Source organism: Vulpes lagopus, chromosome 20 (assembly GCF_018345385.1).
Source record: "Vulpes lagopus strain Blue_001 chromosome 20, ASM1834538v1, whole genome shotgun sequence".
NCBI lineage: Eukaryota > Metazoa > Chordata > Mammalia > Carnivora > Canidae > Vulpes > Vulpes lagopus.
In genome coordinates, this window is record NC_054843.1 from 18,191,988 (window position 1) to 18,214,457 (window position 22,470).

The window sequence follows — 22,470 nt, forward strand, 5'->3', positions numbered from 1 at the left end:
AGACCTGAGTCCTCATCTTTGTTCTAACCGGTTCCTGGATGCCTAAGAGGACACCGCCGTCCTCAGTAAAAACTCCCAGGTCCCAAGCTAGGACGAGGCTGTCTCTTTTCCTTTCTGAGTCTCCCAGACACTCGGCCTGTGCCTGCACGCTCTCCATACCTTCAACAAACCCCGCTTGCCCCACCTGTTGCCTCGATGTTGACTTCTATCCTGCACGCACCAGGCACCCTCGCAAGAGGCTGGTCCCGCTGTACCCCTCTGGGTCTCTAGGCCTGCCTGCCAGCATCCCCAGGATGCCTTTAACACGCTCTCTACCCTCTCTGTATACCGCACAAGCGGATCTACTTTGTAAAGAGCTCCAGGGCTTGCAGAATTCCCTTCAACGGCCCAATGAATGGAGAAACCTGGTGCAGGCCACTTGCCCCCCTAAAAACCCTAAGAACTTGCAAACCCCAGACTGAAGAGGTCATCAGCGTGACCGGCCAGGCTAACCACGAAAGCAAGAGTCAGTGGAAGCCGTCTTTCCCCAGTTTTTCTTCTTTTTTTTTTTTTCCCCACTTTTTCTCCCCAGAAATATTCTTTGCCGGGAGCAAGGGGTTCGCCCAGCTCTTTGGGCTCGAACCCGTGGAAGGGAGGAGGGTGAAGGCGCGGGTCGGACTCTGCGCCTCCAAGGAGGACGCGTAGTTTCCCTGCAGAGCCCCCCGGGGGGGTGGGGCGGCCGGTGGTCCTGGGGCGCAGCATCTCTGGGTCACCTTCCGCGCGCATCGGAACTACCCCAACTCCGGGGGCGCGACCTCTCGCCACTGATCTTTTCTTTCTTTTCTTTCTTTCTTTCTTTCTTTCTTTCTTTCTTTCTTTCTTCTTTCTTCTTTCTTTCTTTCTTTCTTTTCTTTTCTTTTTTCTTTCTTTCTCTTTCTTTCCTTTAATCAATTTCTTTCTTTCTTTCTTTCTTTCTTTTCTTTTCTTTTTTCTTTCTTTCTCTTTCTTTCCTTTAATCAATTTCTTTCTTTCTTTTTTTCTTCCTTTCTTTTCTTTCTTTCTTTCTTTCTTTTCTTTTTTCTTTCTTTCTCTTTCTTTCCTTTAATCAATTTCTTTCTTTCTTTCTTTCTTTTCTTTTCTTTTTTCTTTCTTTCTCTTTCTTTCCTTTAATCAATTTCTTTCTTTCTTTTTTCTTCCTTTCTTTTCTTTTTTCTTTCTTTCTTTCTTTCTTCTTTCTTTCTTTCTTTCTTTCTTTCTTTCTTTCTTTCTTTCTTTCTTTCTTTCTTTCTTTCTTTCTTTCTTTCTTTCTCATTCGTCCATCCATCCATCCATCCATCCATCCATCCATCCATCCATCCATCCATTCATTTTTCCCGCCACTGATCTTCAGCGAGGCGCAAACGCGCCCCCTGCAGGCGGTGCGCCGCCGCGAGCGTCGGGACCGGAACAAAACTGTCCTACGGAACGCGAGGTGCGTGCTCCGAGTTTCCGGGGAGGAGGGCAGGAGAGGAGCCGCGCGAGGCGGTCCCTTCCGCAGCGAAGGCGGCAATGGCCGCGCGGGCCTGGGGGCTGCGCCTCGGGCGGGCCGCCCCCGGTGGCGGGCTTGGCTGGAGTGAGTTTCCGCGGTCCGGGGGGCGCGGAAAGCGAGGCTTGAAGGGTTGTCTGCTCAGTGGGAGGCCCCACGGGGCGGGGCGGAGGAGGGTCTTTAGGTCCCGGCTGTGGCCGGCTCCGCGGCCTGAGGTTACAGACCTCGGGGCGCGGGGGCTCCCGGGGCGGCGGGAGGAGCTTAGGGCCCCTGGGGGCGGGGGGGCAGCCCGCGGCCCGGGCAGCCGCGTCCTGGTTTTCCCTTCGGAGCGCCCGTGCGGGCTGCGTCACGTGCTCCCCGATGGAGGGTCTGGAAAGTCCGCTCAGCGTTTCTCGCTGCAGACACTGACCGTTTCGGCGAAGCATCCCCAGGGGCCTGGAGCTTCGCGTCCCCGGGCCCCTGCCGGGCGACCGCCTTGAGCCTCGCTCCGCTTCCCAGCGACGCGCCCCGACTCTGCTTCCTGCTGCCTCCCCTCGTCTCCCTGTAAAGTGTCGATGGGAGCACGAGAGGAACTGGCGGGCGGGGGCACGTCCGGGGGCGAAAGGAGCAAAAGCTGAAGGAAAGGTGTCGATCCGGGCCCGCCGCGGGTTTCTGTCCTTTGTGGCATTTTTTTTTTTTTTTTTTTTTTTTTTTTATGATAGTCACAGAGAGAGAGAGAGGCAGAGACACAGGCGGAGGCTCCATGCACCGGGAGCCGGATGCGGGATTCGATCCCGGGTCTCCAGGATCGCGCCCTGGGCCAAAGGCAGGCGCCAAACCGCTGCGCCACCCAGGGATCCCCCTTTGTGGCATATTTTAATCATCGATATTAGAAAGCGGTTTCAGGTTCATCTGCGAGCGCGGTTTTTTTTTTTTTTTTTTTTTTTTTTTGCGGGGGGTGGGGGAACCGCATCTTAATATTTCTGTGGCCTCCCATCCTGCCTGTCCTTGGAGGAGGATAGTGCGGGCTGGGGTAACCCCGGGGTGTTCTTCGTTCTTTCCCTTGTGTGTATTTCTTGTACCTTTTACGCAGGATGGATAGCAGCATCCCCAGCGTCTCGCCTGTCACCGGCAGAACTGATAGAAATGCGGAATGACCTCTTTAATAAAGAGAAAACCAGGCAGTTATCGTTAACTCCTCGGACTGAGAAGATCGAAGTCAAGCACGTTGGGAAAACGGACCCTGGCACGGTCTTTGTGATGAACAAAAACGTTTCCACGCCTTACAGTTGTGCTATGCGTGAGTAGCGCATCGGGATGCAGACTGATGCAGACCTGACCGCTTCCGAGCGGAGGAGCGGGCTCGGGGGAGGCAGGGCCAGGTTCTTGCTCCCTGAACTCTCGGAAGTTCTCCTGTATCGAGCATCGTGCTCTCGGTTCACTTGTCGCTTTAGCTTCTGAGGGTCCTGTGGGCCTTGACAGCTTGGTACCCTAATGCACAGGTTGTCTTGGGACTTGCTTGAATCTGGCCAGGTTTGAGGGGCTATGTTTGTTTCAAGGGGAGGAAGGCTGAGGTGTTATTACTCTGTTTTACCTATCATCTATCTATTTATCATCTATTTATCTATCTATCATCATGAGAGACAGAGAGACAGAGGCAGAGACACAGGCAGAGGGAGAAGCAGGCTCCATGCAGAGAGCCCGATGCAGGACTCGATCCCGGGACCCTAGGATCACCCCCAGGCGGAAGGCAGGTGCCAAACCACCCAGCCACCCAGGGCTGCCCCTTGACCTTTTTCAGACAGCGCTGGGGTAATGGGAGCAGTCACCATGTGGGTCTCATCAAAGGAATTTGGGGCTGAGGAACTGCCCTGGCCTTGGATGACCAGCTTTTTTGGCCTCCTTTTCCTTTCTCGCTTTTTATGGCCTAACTTAAATCTTACCTGCTTACCAGTCACCTCACTGTGTGTTATGGTTTTGTTCCTACTTATGTGTGAGTGTAGTAAATGTGTAAATGGATGCATGCATGGGGCGAATGTGATTAGGGCAACAGTATGTGTTGTGTTCATAGCTTCAAGGAGATAAGCTCTGTGTGATTTGGTGTGTCAGTGAAGGGAAGGGAGGGCTCTCTTTATGTATTATTTTTATTTTTAAAGATTTTATTTATTCATGAGTGACACAGAGAGAGGCAGAGACACAGGCAGAGGGAGAAGCAGACTCCCTGTAGGGAGCCTGATGCAGGACTCGATCCCAGGATGCCGGGATCACCAACTGAGCCGAAGGTGATCGCTCAGCCACTGAGCCACCCGGGTGCCCCTGTGTATTATTTTTGACCAAATGCTTTGATAGAACTGGTAATATTTAAATTTAGGAAGCTTCCAGAATAGATGTATACACCAGCATGCTCACTTATGCATGACTAGCCGCGTTGTTTAAACTTGGAAAACTCAGTAATAATTCCTTTTAAGTAATTAGCAGTTTTAGTTAAAAGTTTAAGCCAGTCTGCACTCTTGATCTTACCTTAGTCTGGTACTTAGAATTGTTGTTTACTTGTTTGTAAACATTTGTTGGACAGAGGAGGATAAACAAAGTACAAGCCCTAAGGAGTTTTATACTCCTTATTTCCTACTCCTTATTTAATACTTCTTATAGTTCTATTTCACATGTGGAGATGAAGCCTTTGAACCACCCTCAGCATGACTCCTGCGCAGACATTCGCTTGCATTCATACCTCTGATCATTCACTACACTTTTGAGTGCTTACTGTATTACAGGTGTGGTGCTAGGTTCTGAATGTACTAATGAGTGAACAAAAAGAGACATGATCCCCTCCGTAAGGATCTTAGATCCTGTACCTGTAGTTTCACCACTTCTGTGAGTAGCTATGTACTTGAAAAATATCTAATCAGGGTTGGAGTTGGAGTGCATTTTGGTCAAAGAACAGACCAGAGCTGATTGGCTTATATGTGAATTCATACTAAAAATTAAAGACCATTAATGGTATTTAACTTGAATAGGCCATGTTAGGGAAGTAACAGGAGGTTTGGGAGCAAGACCCCAAACCCATTTAGACCAGATTTACTATGGATGTATGTTTATATGTTTTTTTTTTTTCACCTAAGTTGTGTGTGCATATATCCAAGTATATTCATGATGCTGTTCTCATAATATTTAAGTGTAACTCTTAGAGCATTGTTTTACTCTTTAATAATTGACAGATTAATTTGAAATTAGACTTAGCCTTAATGGTTTTTGTAAGTGTTTTTGGGAATTTTGTTAATACATTGGTTGTGTTGGGTATTACTTATTATTGGTTACAAATGTAATATATAAGACTTTTTTCTCCTGAAGGAGGTCATTGCAGAATCTTGCTTTTCTGTTGTTTTATCTCTTAATGTAGCACTTAAACATGTGATCTTTCTTGGGTTTTGTTAGATTTAGACCTTCAACCTATTCTTCTAAATTCCTAGATTTAAGTGAGTGGTACTGCAGGAAGTCCATCCTGGCTCTTGTGGACGGACAGCCTTGGGACATGTATAAGCCTTTGACCAAATCCTGTGAAATTGAATTTCTTACTTTCAAAGATCCTGATCCAGGAGAAGTGAATAAGGTATTTCTGCCCCTATGTTCTTTTTTTTCCCCTCTAGTTTTTTTTTTTTTTTTCTTCTTCCTCTTTTTATTAAAATCTATTTGCTGCAGAGCTTGAAATGTGCAGATATGGCCAAGGTCAAATGTTGTAATGTACTAGATAATCAGTGTTTTGCTTGTTGGTTAGGCATTTTCACAATTCAAAATATCCTTGAACTTGGCCTCCTTTCTTTGTATTTGGCTTTGAGAAGACGATATACTTTGTCTTTTACATCCATGTCTTTATTCCACTAACATTTATTGGTTACTCTATATTTCATTGCCTCTACTGCTTGAATTCAACCTTTGACCATTGTTGGATTATTTCAGTAACTTTTTAACCATCTGCCCCCACCCCGTATTTTAATACTAGAGACTTCCTGAGTAGTACTGTAAGAGTTTTATTAAATGACACAATCCTTAGTTCTGTCACTTTTTCCCTACCCGGTAACTTTCAGGAATGACCTGAAAGGTTTTCCCATGCCTTTCCAGGCCCTGTGTGATCTGACCCAGTTTGATTTTCGAGCTTCACTTCCATGGCTTCTTTCCACTTCCTCTTTGCTCTGGGCATATTAGAGGACTTGATCACTAATAGTTTAGGCTGTGTTAGCCTCCTGGCTTTTATTAATGCTCTTCTTCAACTTTGGGTATTTTCTTCCCACTTGTTATTTATTTATTTGTTTGTTTGTTTATTTATAAGATTTAATTTATTCATGAGACACACACACACACACACACACACACAGAGGTAGAGACACAGGCAGAGGGAGAAGCAGGCTCCATGCAGGGAGCCGGATGTGGGACTCGATTCTGGGACTCCAGGATCACGCCTTGGACTGAAGGCGGCGCTAAACCCCTGAGCCACCTGGGCTGCCCTCTTCCTCCCTTAAAATCCTGTTTTTCTTTTATAGTTCAGTTAAAATATCTGTGGAGTCTTCTCTGTTTCTTCTTGCCAGAATGAATCCCTTTTTTCTTTAGGGCCTTACAACACTTGGCTAATATCTCTGGATACAGTATTTTAATATTGCCTTGCAACATGAACCGTTGAATGCATTGGATTCTTGGCTCTGTGAAGATAGGGATCATGTCCCTTGTTGGACCTAGTCCTTGACATACATACAATAGGTATTCATTACAAAGAGGTTGTAACGAAACCCTTAAGAAAATGACAGGATAATAATAGCTAACATCAAGTATTATGTGTCAAGCACTGTCTTAGGTGATTTATAGGTATTGACTCATTTAATCTTCATAAAAATCCTATAAAAATAGGTATCGTTATTCCCACTTTCCAGATAGATAAACTGAAACAAGAAGAGTTTCAGTAGCTTCAGTTTAGGGAACCGTGGAGCCTGGATTTTTTTTTCTTTTAATTTAATTTATTTATTTGTGGGAGACTCAGAGAGACACAGGCAGAGGGAGAAGCAGGCTCCATGCAGGGAGCCTGATGTGGGACTCGATCCTGGAACTCCAGGATCATGCCTTGGGCCAAAGGCAGGTGCTCAACTGCTGAGCCACCCAGGCGTCCCTGGAGCCTAGATTTTAATCTAGGCATTCTGACTCGAGTTCAACAGACATTAAAAACATTTAAGTAGGATAGATGAGGAAGTGCATTTTGCTGCTTGTCTTCAAGGCCTGGGTTTGTACTTGTTTTTCGTGTATGTTATGTGGTTCTATAAGAAACATTCTGGAACAGTGTCTGCTACACACAGCCAAGTGATCCCACTCTTTTAGTCCTCAGCTGTGGTAAAGAGCTTATGAAAGTCAGGTGCCCATATGGGACATAAGATGGGCAGGTCTGGTGCAGGTATGTGTTTCTCTTTATGACTCAAGGTCATTGTGTGGATACCCATATTAGGCATGTCCATGCATCAAAATGCTAGTAAAGAAAAGCCCAGTTAATAGGTTGCTTTGCTGTAAATATGAATAACTTGAGTTATGTGCTATGTGATGTTAGGTATAGGGTAGGAGTCATAAATTGAAAGTTGAGTTTTCCTTCTCAATTACATATGGTTTAAACAGGTTTCTATCTATCTATCTATCTATCTATCTATCTATCTATATATTTTTTTTACTCTAGCACAAGTTTGTTAACGAGATACCTTTATCCTGGATTAAAGATAAAGTTGCTACCAGATAGTAAAACTATCTGTTACTTGATAAACATTATAATATCTGATAACTTGTGCAGAAACTGCCAACAGCACAAGTTGGTGCTTCGTTCTTTTGTGCTTTTTGCATCATAGAGGTAATGTTGTGGTCTGATGTTCACTATTACTACATGCTGAGGATGAACAGAGAAATAGTTCCTAAGTCAAAAGTTAACCTAAATTTTAATATTGAAGAAACTTTAGTGAATCGTAATATGTATTTTGTTTGTGTGTATTTTATTTTTCTAGGCTTATTGGCGTTCTTGTGCCATGATGATGGGCTGTGTGATAGAGAGGGCATTCAAAGATGAATATGTCGTCAGTTTGATCAGAGCTCCAGAAGTTCCTGGTAATGTACACACACACACACACACACACACACACACACACACACATTTTGGTAATTTTTGAATAGCTTGGTACCTATTTCTGATACTTTATAGAGCTTTTTTTTCTGAGCTTATTTCTAATTTTATGTAATATAAATTACTGTCACTTATATTCCATTTATAGTGGGTAACGTAGTCATCTTATTTAATTTTTGTAGGTCAGTAATTAACATAATAGAATTCAAGGAGAATGTGTTTTTTTTTTTTTTTTTTGAATATGAATTTCATGTAATTACGTTGTCTTGGGGTTTGTTTCCTATCACTTTAAGCGTGCATTTCCAAATTGAGTTGGAGGAGGAGGAAATGAGAGTATAAATAGAATTCTGGAGAAAGCTGTGTTTGGGTGGCACCATTTCACCAGAAAATGGCCATGACTCTGGAGAGGGACACCATTTGGGGGAGATGGGAGAGTTTACACTCTGAAATTTTGATACAACTGGGATTTTGGGTCAGTATGTGTGGTAGGATTACATTTGTAATTTTTTTTAAAAAGATAGAAACATTTGCACTAAAAATATTTAAAAAGCTCAATGATGATTCTAAGAACAAAACAAAAATGAAGACGTTTAGAAGACATTAAAAAAGAAATTCGTTTCATGTCCATTTATTCATTCATTACATATTAAATATCTTACTCTTTTAGAATTTTTATGCCTAGTAATTATTTGAATATTATCACCTATAGTGACAATATTCTGGAAGAAAATATGATTGTTTAAAAAATACGAGTGATTTTATGTTCACAAAAGGTGAGTTAGTTTTTTGGGAAGGGGAAAGTTGGTAGAGCTCTGGCAAGAACTGGGGTAATGGTTACAGTTTTATAATTTGTAGAGTTGAGAGAGATTGGTTGCTAGCCCTTCATTTTATGGTCTAAATATTTAATTGTTGCCAATTAGTAATTCTGTGACAGATTTGATTTTGCCTTTCATTTTGGTTGAATTTACAGTAATCTGTGGAGCCTTCTGCTATGATGTAGTTCTGGATAAGAGACTTGATGAGTGGATGCCAACAAAAGTAAGTATAGTGTTTGGAATATTAATTTTAGAATCTGTGCCTTTCTTTGTTAGAATGATTCCTATTTCAGTATCGTTGAATGATACTGCATGTTGAGGATATTTATTTATTTATTTATTTAGATTTTATTTATTCATGAGAGAGAGAGAGAGAGAGAGAGAGAGAGAGAGGCAGAGACACAGGCAGAGGAAGAAGCAGCCTCCATGCAGGGAGCCCGACATGGGACTTGATCCCGGGACTCCAGGATCACGCCCTGGGCTGAAGGCAGGCGCTAAACCACTGAGCCACCCAGGGGTCCCCCATGTTGAGGATATTTAAAAGATACTACTTACATAGCTATCTATCCGTGTTGTGCTTTTTCAGTGTATTCAAGATAGAGGCAAATGAATGGGGGTATTCATAATGTGGTCAGTTCTATGCAAGCTTTATAGCCTGCTTAAAGTACTTTCTTCCTGGTACTGTTCATTCTGTTTCTTAAGATAGTAGTTTTCAAGATGCCCAGAATATAAAATATAGAAGAAGCTGAACCACCTTGGTTGATGTGGTGGTGGGAGGTCTGGAGCCTCCTTACTTTTTTAGATCCTCTGAGCATAATTTGGAAACCACTGCCCTAAACCATTTTAGCCTGTTGCATACTGTGAGATCTCCCTATGTATGAGGGAGAAGACACAAGTAGACAAGTAGAGTGAATTAAGAATCAGACTTTGACAAAACTAACCCAAATTGCAACAAACTAGACTCTTGGTAAACGGTCTGGTTGTGTAATGAGTGTTCTAGGTCTAGAAATTGGGTAGCACCAGGGACCTGGCTAACAAGGACGATCTAAATCAGATGCTCTGTAGGGAGGGTGTGTTGATGACCTTGAGATGTTAAGCCTAGAAATTCACTTTATGACTGGGGAGAAGAGGCAAATGCCTGATTCTTAAGCAAAACTATATGTTTTACAAATTAGAAGTCTGGAGATCAGAAAAGGAAAGGTGGTGTACCATACCATTTTATCAGTGGTACAGTGTATATTTTTTTCACATTTTAATCTCTGAAAAAAATGTGTCTTACAGTAGCTAGCATCTTGTAATTGGTAGTGTTTTTTCCTTAGTGGTACATTTTAGATTTAGTGAAATATTGTAGTTTCTAAAAGCAAAATTTTGGAGTCCGTGCAGATCCAGGTTTAAATTCTGGCTTTGGAAGTTATTTCTAGTATAATCCTGTTTAAATTGCTTAATATCATGAAGGAGGAAGGAGAGAAACAGGAAGGAACAAAGAGAGAAAAGGAGAAAGGGAAGAGAGTAGAAAGAAAGGTGGGGGGCCACAGGGCAGGGAAGAGACCGAACTCTTTCTTCCTGATCTCTGAACTTGTGTCAGTTTAATTTCTGATATGCCCTCAAATTTAAGAAAGGATTCTCACTTTATTGGGGGAGTTAAGTAAAAACTAATAAGATCAAGATTTGGTTCTCATTATCTATGAAACTTGCTGCTTCCTTATCCTTTTTTTTTCCTTATCCTTTTTTTAAATATAAAACTTAAAAAAAAAAAAACATACTAGCTAATTGCAGGCACCATGGGGTTAGGTGGACCATTTAGAAAAAGTGGTAGAGAGTTACATTCAAGTAACAGTTGTATAAAATCATGAATGTGAATTTATTATAAATTGTGCCATTAAGAATGGAGAAGAGTCATTTCATGCAAAAAAGTCTAATAGGAAGTTTATGGAAAGAATTTTCTTACAAAAATTACTTGCGTAACAGTGCTTGGCCTATTCTGTATTAGTAATGATTTATAATATGAAAACTTAATTACAGTTTTTATTAAAAGCCTCATAAATATTGTTAATGTGTATTAATCAATCATTTTAATTGCATAAAAGTGGCTTTTCATTAAATGAGAATTTTTAATATTAGATATATGCTGTATTTTGGGCAGGGCCAATGATGACATTACATTTCCTGCTGAAACTTTCTGAATGACAATAATTTTTTCCTGTGCATTTAAAAAAGCGTAGTTTACAATGTAAACAAACGTTTGTACTTTTATTAGTATTTCCAGTTGCGTCATTGTTTTAATAAACATTTATGAGGTTGTATAACTTAAAATGTTTAAGATTTCTTTGTAGGATTATCTTTAATAACTATTAATATAGGCTGGGACCTTAATTACAAGTAAATTACAAGTTTCATAGTTTATAGATTGGGATAAATTGCTAACCCTACATTTTATGGTCCAAATATTTAATTGTTATAAATTAATAACTTTCTTTCCTAACAAATTTGCTTTTGCTTTTTCTTTTAGTTAGGTTTATAATATTTAGCTTACAGTTTTATCCTATCTGCCTTATGGAGAAATGCTTTTACGTTGTTACAAAAAGTTAATACTTTCATTTTGAAGGAGAACCTACGTTCCCTCACAAAAGATGCTCGTGCTTTAATTTATAAAGATCTTCCATTTGAAACTCTGGAAGTGGAAGCAAAAGTGGCATTAGAAATATTTCAGCACAACAAGTAAGTGTTGGCTTCTTTGGAAGTGAGATTAAACCTCCCAAAATTATATGTAATGAAGAAAATAGTTCTTCAGAATCTTTATGTTTAATGTGTATAAGACACTTTATTTTTAGCTTTAAGATCTCTTTTTCTGTACCAGCCTATTTACTGTGATTCATCTCATTATTTATTTCACGGAAAAAACCTCTCCCCCCCACCTTCAGTAATTTTCTCACTTTATCTTATTTCTCTGTTTCTTTGGCCAGTCCTTCACTTTGTAGCAACATCACAGTGTGTTTCCCCTTTTTCCTCCCATCATGAAGTGATAGAATGTATGGAACTGTATTCTTTTTTTTCATTTGGCAGCCTTTCCTTCTCATCCTCCTGCTCTTTAAATGACAAGGGTGAGACAGAGAATGCCAGGTGTCTGGAGGGAGCTAACTGCCCAAGTTTAACATTCATAGAGCCGGTCTTAGTCTTCTGTACCAGAATTACCCACCTGGTGGATTTTCTTTGCCAACATTTTAAATCCTCCCTGGGTCCTCAATTCCCTTTCCCACTCAGAAAACTTCCAATTTACCTTCTACTAATTGTAACAACATAAACTATATTTTAACATTAATCTAATTGAAATTACAACTAATTAGGGAAATCTGCATTGTGAAAAACATAACATAGATACTAGATTCTCAAGACAGAATATGCCCCTGCAAATTGTTCAATGTTATGGATTGGAATTTCTTCAAGTATTTATAAATTGAGATGTAAGTTCTCATAGGATTACTTTGTAATATTTCACATATCCTGGAACCAGACTTAAAAGCAGTAGGGATGTACTTACTATTTAAACTGAACTAGATTGCAGAAAGTTCTGTAGAACCAAACTACCATTGATTCTATAAGAATATTCCTTTGATTATCAGAACATGTCAAGACACTTCTGTGCTACCATTCTGGGGTCGTGCTGTCTAATAGAGATATAATGTGAGCCATCTATATAACTGAATTTTCTAGGAGCTACATTAAAAAAGTCAAAAGAAAAGGTGAAGTTATAACATTTTAATAATATGTCTTGTTTAAACTATATCTAAAATGTTATTTCAACATGTGATATTACAAAATTGATGATATTTTATATTCTCTTTTTCATACAAATCTTCAGAATCTGATGTGTTTTACTCTTGAGGCATATTTCATTTAGGACTAATTTATATTTAAGTGGTCCATAGCTACCGTAGTGTACTATAGATGTTCATTCAAGGAGATTTCCCGTTCCCTCTACTTTGCTTCCAAAGTTTAGGAGGGGCTTGGAGGACTTTGAAAAGTTAGTTGAATGTATGGAACGATGCAGGGATGGTCTGGGGGCAAGTTTGAGGGGACAGAGAATTTTGGATGGTTGAAGATAGATCAGTGATTGAGCCTTTCTGCTATAGGGGGAGCCTTCAGTGGCTTTGGCTCTCAGGGGACAGGTAGGGCAAAAGGGACAAGTATTCAAGGGAATTGGCTCCCTTAATAATGTATGGGGGGCTTTGGCAGAGGGGTGTGGCAGTAAGTGGATGTTTTTGTGTGAACTAATGCTTCCCAGCCTTCCATACACACACGTAGTATTTATTTAGCTCTGCGGTAGAGAGAGACAAAGCTCTTAGTAGTGAGTGGTAAAGTTTTGATTTGAACCTGGGCTTTGCAGTTCCGCCTCTGCTATTAGCTGTAGTGACAGGATTGGGTAGATTTGACAGATGTTTAGGCAGTAGAATTGACATGACTTGGCAATGAATTAGATGGAGGGGATGTGACAGGAGAAGCAGGAAATCTCTGAGGTTGACAGTGTCATTTACTAAGTTAAGGAATTCAGGAATAAGAATATGTTTGGTGGGAAAAGGAGTAAGTTTTTATTCTGTTTGAGAATTGCAGAGTATAAGGGATGCCTGGGTGCCTCCAGTGTTTGAACATCTACCTTTAGCTCAGGTTGTGATCTCAAGGTCCTGAGATCAAGTCCCGCATCAGGCTTCCCGCAGGGAGCCTGCTCTCCCTCTGTGTATGTCTCTGCCTCTCTCTCCGTGTCTCTCATGCATGAATAAATAAGATCTTTAAAAAGAGAGAATTTCAGAATATAAGATGCTTCTGGAACATCGTAGTGGATGTCCAGGAGGGTCTTAGATCTCTAATTCAGAGCTCAGAGAGGGATGTGGATTAGAAGCTGAACTGTGGAAGAGAGGAATGCAGAAGTGGTAATTAAAGCTGCACACATTCAGGAGCCAGCCCAGGGAGGATGCATTGTGAAAAGAGGCTGTAGGACAGGTCCCCTGGAGGGTGGAGAAGGGGAAACGTGGCCAGAGAGTTAAAATAACAAACAGGGAGTGTCATGGAAGCTGGTGGAAAAGAGCATTTGGAGAGGTGGAGGTGAGCAGTGGAAATGAGGACAGAAAGGTGTCCATTCTATTCAAACCAGGGAAGTTCCTGTGGCTTTGGGGACAACAGTTTGGTGCAGTCGTGAGGCTGTGGCCAGACTCAAGGAAGGGAGGCTCCAGGTGTAAACCCTTCTTTCAAAAACTATGGCTTAAGAGGAAGAGAAAGGGAGGAGGGTTACTTAAACACCTTTATATGTATGTGTGTGTGTGTGTGTGTGAAGTAAAAGTTTTTTTTTTTTTTTTTCCTTTGCTGCTTTTTAGGTACAAAATGGATTTCATAGAAGAGAAGGCATCTCAGAACCCTGAGAGAATAGTTAAGCTACACAGGTAAGTAAAAATACATTGGCTGTCATGCTAATTTATAGGAAGGCTTAGCTTTATTGTTACCTGATGTAGTATATGACTGAAAAAGATGAATTTGTACCCTAGTTTGTTATTCTTAATACGTTAATTTCTGCTGCTTTGCTCATTGTTTTGGTATGGTGGTACCTGGGAGATTTAAATTATCTTCAGGAGCAGTTGTAGTTTCTGTTCCTCATTTTATTGTTATTTTTATTTCCACATTTTGAGAGTTGAAAACATCCTTTAAAAATGTGATTTTTAAAAGTTAATTTTGAAACTGGGCAAAATATTCATTGTTACGAATTGAACGTGATTCATGTCTATGTACAAATATGAATACTGACTAGTTAATTACTACTTATGTTACATATAAGTAGTTAAACTAGGAATGTGCTTTCTGATACAGGGATGAGGGAGGTAGGACAATGCATATGCAGAAGTGACTTCATGGCCTCTGTTTTCTCAGCCTCATGTTTTCTTGACTCAGTTATTTTTCTTCTACAAAGCTGCTCTTTGGACAATCTGTTGTATACAGTGAGTTTTAAACTCTATGCAATGAGTTTATATATGAGGTTGTAGATGAGTTTTAGACATTGGATTCACTTGATAGCATGATATGTTCAGTGATCTTAAAAATCTCTAAAGTTATATCAAAGCTAATAAAGAACAAGGTCACTTGACATTAATTTTCATAATTTTAACTCCTCGTGTGAGATTGTTGTATCAGGAGCAATAGAGACTGAATTGAACATTCCTCATGGAATGTTCTTGACTTAGGGACATTTTCCCAAAGAGAATGAATAGATTTTTTCCAAACTACTATAAATGGTTTGATTTTGAAGTTTTGTTTGTTTGTTTTTAATATCAAATTAGATTTGGTGACTTCATTGATGTGAGTGAGGGTCCTCTCATTCCAAGAACTAGTATTTGTTTCCAGTATGAAGTGTCAGCAGTTCATAATCTTCAAGCCAACCAGTTGAATCTTGTACGAAGATTCCAGGGTCTGTCTTTACCTGTACACTTAAAAGTAAGTAAAGCTTAAAGTTTCAGGTTGTCCAGTTTGAGGGTGGGTGTGATTCTGATCTTGAATTTCTACCAATTTGAAGGACATACATTATGATTTTCATTAAGTTATATGACATTAATACTTTGTAAATTCAGGTTTATGATAAAAACAATTTTCCCTGGAATATAAATAGATCATTCAACAAAAGAAATATTAGTTGAAAAACTTGAATCAAACTGAGATAGTAATTTTAATTTTTCAAATTAGTATAAGGGAGGAGGGTACACTGAGGATTATTGGAGCGCATATTGATAGGATCTTCTGGAATGCCTTGTGGACTTAGGTTTGGCAGGCTCTTCCTCCCTAATTTTTCTGATCTATTCATGACCCAGAGTCTGTTATTTTCCATATTGTTCCCACCCTTTGTTAATGCTTTTTTTTTTTTTTAATTCAACTTTGGATTTTGAGATAATTAAAAATCTGTGTGGGTTCACATGCAGTTATAAGAAATAATATAGAGATCCCAAGTACCTTTACCTAGTTTCCTTAATGATAACATCTTGTAAAAGTGTAGCACAGTTTCACAACCAGAGTATGGACATTGACACAGTGAGGATGCAGTACAATCTCTTCGCAAGGCTTTCTCATGATTGCCTTTTGTAGCCACCCTCACTCTCCTATGCCCTACCCCCACCTCCTTAACCCCTGCCAACTGTTAGCCTCTTCTACAAATTTTCATTTCAAGAATATCATGAATGGGATCATACATTATATAATCTTTGGGATTGACTTTTTTTCACTCAGTGTAATTCTCTGAGGATTCATTGAAGTTCTGTGTATCAATAGTTGTTTCTTTTTTTATTGCTGAGCAGTCTTCCGTGATATGGATCTACTGTGGTTTGTTTAACCATTCCACTGTTAAAGGATATTTGGGTTGTTTCTAGTTTTTAGCTATTATGGATAAAGCTGCTGTGAGCATTTGTGTACAGGTTTTTTTTGAATATATGTTTTAATTTCTCTGGGATAAATACCCAGGAGTACAATTGCTGGGTCGAATGGTAGGCACATACTTAGTTTTTTTTAGGAAACTCATCAAACTGTGTTCCAGAGTGACTGTACCATTTTACTGTTCCCATCAGCAATGTGTTAGTAATCAGTTTTTTGATCATTGCCAGCTTTTGACATTGTCACTATTTTTTATTTTAGCCACTATGATAGGTTTATAGTGTTTTCTCACTGTCGTTTTAATTTGCATTTTCCTGTTGGCTAATTGTGTTAAACATCTTTTCATGTGTTTATTTGCCATCTGTGTATCTTTTTTGGTGAAAAGTCTGTTGATGTTTTTTGCTTATGTTCTAATTGGATTGTTTGCTTTTTTACTGTTGAATTTTGAGTTTTTTCCCAGTATATTCTGGATACTAGTCTTTTGTTAAATATGTATTGCATATATTTTCTATCAGTAGTTTGTCTTTTTATCCTCTTAACAAAAGATCAGAAGTTTTTAGTGGAACAGAAGTTTTTAATTTTGATGAAGTCTAGTTTATCATTTTTTCTGATTATGGATTATGTTTTTGGTGTTACTTCAAAGATTTCTTTGCTTGGACCTAGATACCAAAGATTCTCTTCTCTTACTTTCCCTCTAAAAGTTTTATAGTTTTATATTTAAGTCTGTGGTTCATTTTGTGCTAAATTTTGTATAAGGTGTGAGATTTAGGTTGTAGTTCATTTTTCTTGTTTATACATGTCAAATTGCTCCAACGTCATTTGTTAAAAAGGCTGTCCTTCCTCCATTAAATTACTTTTGCACCCTTGTTAAAAATCAGTTGGGTATATTCGTATGGTTCTACTTCTGGGTTCTCTATTCTGTTCCATTGATCTGTGTGTCTGTCCTTCTGCCACTATCACAGTCTTGATTACTCTAGCTATAAACAGTTCTTGAAATCAAGTAGAATAATTCATCCCATGTTGTTATTATTTATGAAAATTGTTTAAACTATTGTGAATCCATTTTAGATTCTTTGCCTTTTTATTTAATTTTAGGATAATCATTTTGTATTGACAAGTCTTATTGGGATTTTGATAGGAATTGTATTAAGCCTTTATATCAATTTGGAGAGAATTGACATCTTTTTTTTATTTTTTATTTTTATTTTACTTATTTATTCATGAGAGACAGAGAAAGAGGCAGAGACATAGACAGGAGAAGCAGGCTCCTTGCAGGGAGCCCAGTGTGGGACTCAATCCCTGGACTGGGGATCATGCCCTGAGCTGAAGGCAGATGCCCAACTGCTGAGCCACCCAGGCATCCCAGAGAATTGACATCTTTACTAAATTGTATCTTCTTGTCTATGAATATAGTGTGTCTTTTTTTTTTTTTTTATAGTGTGTCTTTTATTTAAATCCTTCATCAGCGTTTTGTACTTTTTATCTTTTGTCCTTTACATGTTTGATTTTTTCCACATATCTGTTTCTTTTCCTAGCTGTCTGCATCTCAGTAAATGACACCATCATCTACTTAGACGTGGGTAATCCTTGATTCTGTTTCCCTCCCATCCATGCCCCATGACATCCATCAGCAAATCTTTTAAACTCTTAATTCTAAAACATGCCAAGTCCCTCAGTTGTGTAGCATCTCATCTACTACCACTACCCTTTCCAAACTGCTCTTATTCTTCATCCCTTCACTTCTGCCCCCACCAAAACACATTTTCTACTTAGTAGCCAAATAACCTTTTTCATCACAAATCAGATCACGTAATCCCTTTGCCCAAAACGTTCCAGGGGCTTCTTATAAAATACCAACCCTGTACCTTGTCTCACAAAACCCTACGTTATCTGGCCCTTGCCTGCCTCTCTGACCTCTCATACCACTTTCTCCATCAGCCACGTTGTAGGGTTTGCACCAGCTGTCCATCATTTTCTTTTTAAAAATGCGATGCTGATCTTTTCTCCAGAGGGATTTATACATGCATATAGTAATTTTACCTTTTATCCTGGATTTTACCAGGTTATTCAGTGTGATGTCACTGGCTCACACATATCCTTCAGTATCACCTTTATTTTATTTATTTATTTATTATTTATTTATGTTTAAGGTTTTATTTATTTATTCATAAGAGACACAGAGAGAGAGGCAGAGACACAGGCAGAGGGAGAAGCAGGCTCCCTGCGCAGGATTCAATCCCTGGTCCAGGGATCATGCCCTGAGCTGAAGGCAGATACTCAACTATTGAGCCACGTAGGTGTCCCCCTCAGTATCACCTTTAAATGACTTAGTAAAATTGGTGTGATCCTTATGCATTTTGCACAGTTTTCATCTGTGCCTTCTGAGACTCCCCTCCTATATAAAATTGTTAAGGATTAAATAAATTGGTTCTATAATCTTATTATTGTCTTCACTAGTTTTTCTTGTTCTTTGGGTTAATTTGCTAAATCCTGTAGAACTGCTGTTTCAGCATTAAGATGTCATGGTCAGTCACTGTTGGTTCTTGATGAACCTCTCCTTGTGATTGCTAGTGATTGACGAATGACCTCTAGTCTGTTGAAAATGGCTATTTACGGAAAGACTTGCAGCCCATGGGAAAGTGGGGCAGAGTTTTGCTTCCCATTAGAAGGAGTGCTGTCTGTTATGGTAATGATGAGGAGGGATAAAAGAGGAGGAATGGCATTTTTAGTACTTACTTTTTTTCCCCTTACATGCTAAATGAAGCAGCTATCCTGTAAAGTACCTTTTCCCCCTACTCTCTACTTCTGTAACCATTTAGCCTTATTAGTACCTCCTGACTTCTTATGTTTTTGTTTAAAACCTATGTAAGACTCATTTCCTTTTATTTTAGTTTATTGCTCTATTTAATTCATAGTGAATCTTTTCTTTTCAAGGCACATTTTACTATATGGCATAAACTATTGGAAAGATCTCGGAAAATGGTAAGTGTTTTTTGACAGCTAACGAGTACTGTTCATGAAGAAATTTTTATTGGAATTAAGCAACAACACAACAAATAAAAAAGAGAAGAAAAGAAAATGAAAGAAAAAAGTAATTAGTTGTCTTAATAGCTAAAGCAGTGTTATAGCAGTGTTATAGTTGTTGACTCCAGTAGAATCTTGGCAAGAGAATGGTTGTAACTTGGCAATTCTCCTGTTCTTGTTTGTTACTACCATGGAAATGATATTGTAGAACTTGAAGAAGAATAAGAATACTGCTCTGTAGAGGTGATAGTTCTTAGTGGGTCCAGTGGGTTAATTAGGTCTTTGATAATTTTTTTGTAAGCTTAATGAGCATTTATTTAAAGATTAAGATTTTTCAGATGTATTTTAAAGCTGCGTTGACTATTGGTTGTCACATTCAATGTGCAAATGTCCTGAAAAACAGTATTTGAGTAATTGTGTTTTTAGTTCATTCTGTGTCATTAGCATTTAGATTTCACAAGTATGAATGATTATATTTTTTGGCTATTCTGTCCCTATTTACTCTTTCATGGACTAAGTGCTCATCCTTTACTTACATTATCTGATAGCTATTCTGTGTAATCTGGCCTCATGAGCCCTTCATAGTTACCCTAATTTTCCACTCTAGTCAAGCTTATAAACACACATCAAACTTTTCCTTCCTTCCTTCCTTCCTTCCTTCCTTCCTTCCTTCCTTCCTTCCTTCCTTCCTTCCTTCCTTTTCTTCTTCTTTTTTCTTTCTTCTTTCTTCTTTCTTCTTCTCCTTCTCCTCCTTCTTTTCTTCTTCTTCTCTTATATCACTTTATTTTTTCCCCAGCTTTACTGAGATATAACTTCCATATAGCATTGTCTAAGTTTAAGATGTATGTTGTAATCATTCAAGATATGTATGTATTGCAAACTAGTTACCACAATAAGGTGAGTTAGCATTCCCATCACCTCATAGAGTTACATATTGTGTGTATGTGGTGAGAACTTTTAAAATCTACTCTTAGTAACTTTCAAATATATGATATTAGTATTGTTAACTCAGACTTATTTTCAAGTTTGTTTATTCATGACAGTTTTTCTGCCTGGATCTGTTTCCATTTCTTTTCCTGTCTATAATAGAATACATCCTACTTATTCTTCAGTACCTCATCCAAGTCTTACGATCTTCATTGAACATTTCATGTTTAGCAGAATGATCTCTAAACAAACATCCATTCTTAAAATTTCCACTTGTTATCTAACTCCTCATGTGGTTTTCTAATTGTTTTTGCTGGTACATTTATAGTCAGTCTGTTAACCCATTCCGGGCTTGTTATATATATATGTCATGCCAAATTTTGAGCCCAACCTTTGGTATGTGGGCTACGTAATTATTTTTTTATGATGATGTACAAACCTAGTCTTTATTAATAATTTTACAGACAATTTATTGTTGAGGCACATAGTCATAATATTCTTGTGTAAAGATTACATCTAATTTTCTCATGAAGAGAAAATATTTTTGAATGGATAGAATAATTTTGTCTCTTTGGTCACATGATCATTTTATCATTTATTTTTAATTTATATATTATTCAAGTATTAACTCAGTGCTGTTAGTTTCAGGTGTACAATATAATAATTCATTAATGCTATACATTTCTCAGTGCTCATCACAATAAGTGTGCTCTTAATCCCCTTCATCATAATGATCATTTTAGATTAAGAAACTAGAGAAGAAATGAGTATATAATGTAGAAAAATAGTAGAGAAGGTAACCCAGAGTATCTAATAAGAATCAGTGAGTAGCTGTTTTTGCAACATTTATTCTGGTTCAGCTTCCTTCTTTCCATTTTGCTTGTTTAAAGGGAATAGGTTAAAGATATGGTTCATTAATTCAACTAACATAGACATACCAAGTGTCTGTTATGTGGCAGGAGCTGTAGATACAGAAATGAACAAAACCTACTTACTGGCCTCAGAGAAGTTATTTTACTGGATAGCTGGACTTACAAGCCCACAGTTGGGTGTACATGTGGAGTTCTAGCATACAGAAAAGGACCCATACCAAGCTGATGGGTTGGTTAAAGGAGGTTCCCAGGGATTGGTGTTGCTTACGCTAGTTTTAAAGGATGACTAAAATTGGGCCTGGCAGATAATTTGCTGGGGGATGGGTTGGGCGTTATCTCAGAGGAAGCTGCTTGCCAGAGGCATGGAGCAATGGAGAGCGTGGTGAATTTAAGATGAACCTAAATGTACATTCATATGTAGGGTGGGTGATGGGTCCAACAAAATAAGTCTGTTGGAGAGGCAAATTGAACACCAATAAAAAATAAATTTATTAAAAAAAAAAAGTCTGTTGGAGATAGCATATGAGGAGCTTGTCTTCCATAATATGGAATTTGCATTCCCCTCCTGGAAGTGATTAGAGGTAACTGGAGAATTTGAAAAAGGAAGTGACCTATTGGTCAGCTATTCATGTTTAAAAGCTTACTCTGAGGCAGTGTGGAAGAAAGCTGTGACTTAAGCCAGCAGTCCCGTTAGAGGGATAGAAGGTGATGAGATCCTGAAGTTCAGGTGCCACAGTGAAAGCCACTTGGGTAGAATTAGGACTGTTGATTGAGTATGCATGTAAGAGAACCACAGATTCTCTAATGGCAGGTGTGGACAGCTGGGTAGAGCCCTTCACTGAGAAAGATAATGCTGGAGGTGGGGTGGATATTGGGATGGTGAGGACTAAGTTTAGCTGTTTGATGTGTTTGAGTGACACAGAATAGAAATATGGACATATGTATTTCTACTAAACCTGTGATCCACTGTATTTAAAATAGAATTATACCTTCCAAGAAAATCTGTTGGTTTAAAATACCGTGTTATAGCATTGCTGGTATTTTTCTCACATGAATGATTTCATTTTGTAATTGAAAAATAAAATTACAAGCTGGAGAAGCCTAGACATGCCTCAGATTATATTTTTAATGAAATTGTTGTACTTTACTTGATATATTGGGAACCTGGCCTTGTAAGTTTTCTTCTTTTTCTGCTTAAATTTCTATAATAATTACTAGTGAAGGAGAAAGACCAACGGTCATTATAGGAGAGGGACTGTGAATGATTTAAAATGGTGGGTGAAAGGTAAAACTAAAAGTGGTTATTATTAGAAAAATAAAGTATTTGTGTATTTACAGGTAACTGAAGATCAAACTAAACCTACAGAGGAAAGTGCATCGACCTAGTGACTTCCTAAAATTTAAATATGTATAGTAAATTAAAATAAAAGTTTTCTATGAAATATTTGTGTTTGCTTATAACTCTTCACTGTTGGTACACCAGAGGGTCTCAGTGGGTTGGGCGTCCTACTCTTGGTTTCAGCTCAGGTCATGATCTCACATGGAGCCCTGTGTCAGGCTCTGTGCTTGGCATGGAGTCTGCTTGGGATTCTTTTTCTCCCTCTACCCCTCCCCCCACTTGGGTTCTTACTCAAATAAATAAATCTTTTTTAAAAAAAGATTAACTGTCATTTTTCTCCATTTGATTTATATGGTTGTTTATTATTTTTTTTACTTTTTACTTTCTTTAAAGGTTAAAACTACATAGGCTGTTCACAATAAAAATTTTATGCAGAAACAACCCTGTGCCATCTGACTCTGCAGATGTAA

General features: G+C 38.8%; 1 protein-coding gene across 1 annotated transcript; it reads left to right on the forward strand.

The window, feature by feature from the left end:
• The first annotated feature begins 1,451 nt into the window (after window positions 1-1,451).
• On the forward strand, window positions 1,452-22,103 carry MRPL39 (mitochondrial ribosomal protein L39). Its single transcript, XM_041734837.1, has 10 exons — window positions 1,452-1,591; window positions 2,577-2,783; window positions 4,954-5,093; window positions 7,510-7,609; window positions 8,596-8,663; window positions 11,046-11,158; window positions 13,807-13,872; window positions 14,761-14,914; window positions 18,773-18,820; window positions 22,000-22,103. The coding sequence occupies exons 1-10, from the start codon at window positions 1,528-1,530 to the stop codon at window positions 22,045-22,047; spliced, it is 1,008 nt and encodes a 335-aa protein (XP_041590771.1). The 5' UTR covers window positions 1,452-1,527; the 3' UTR covers window positions 22,048-22,103.
• Window positions 22,104-22,470: the final 367 nt, after the last annotated feature.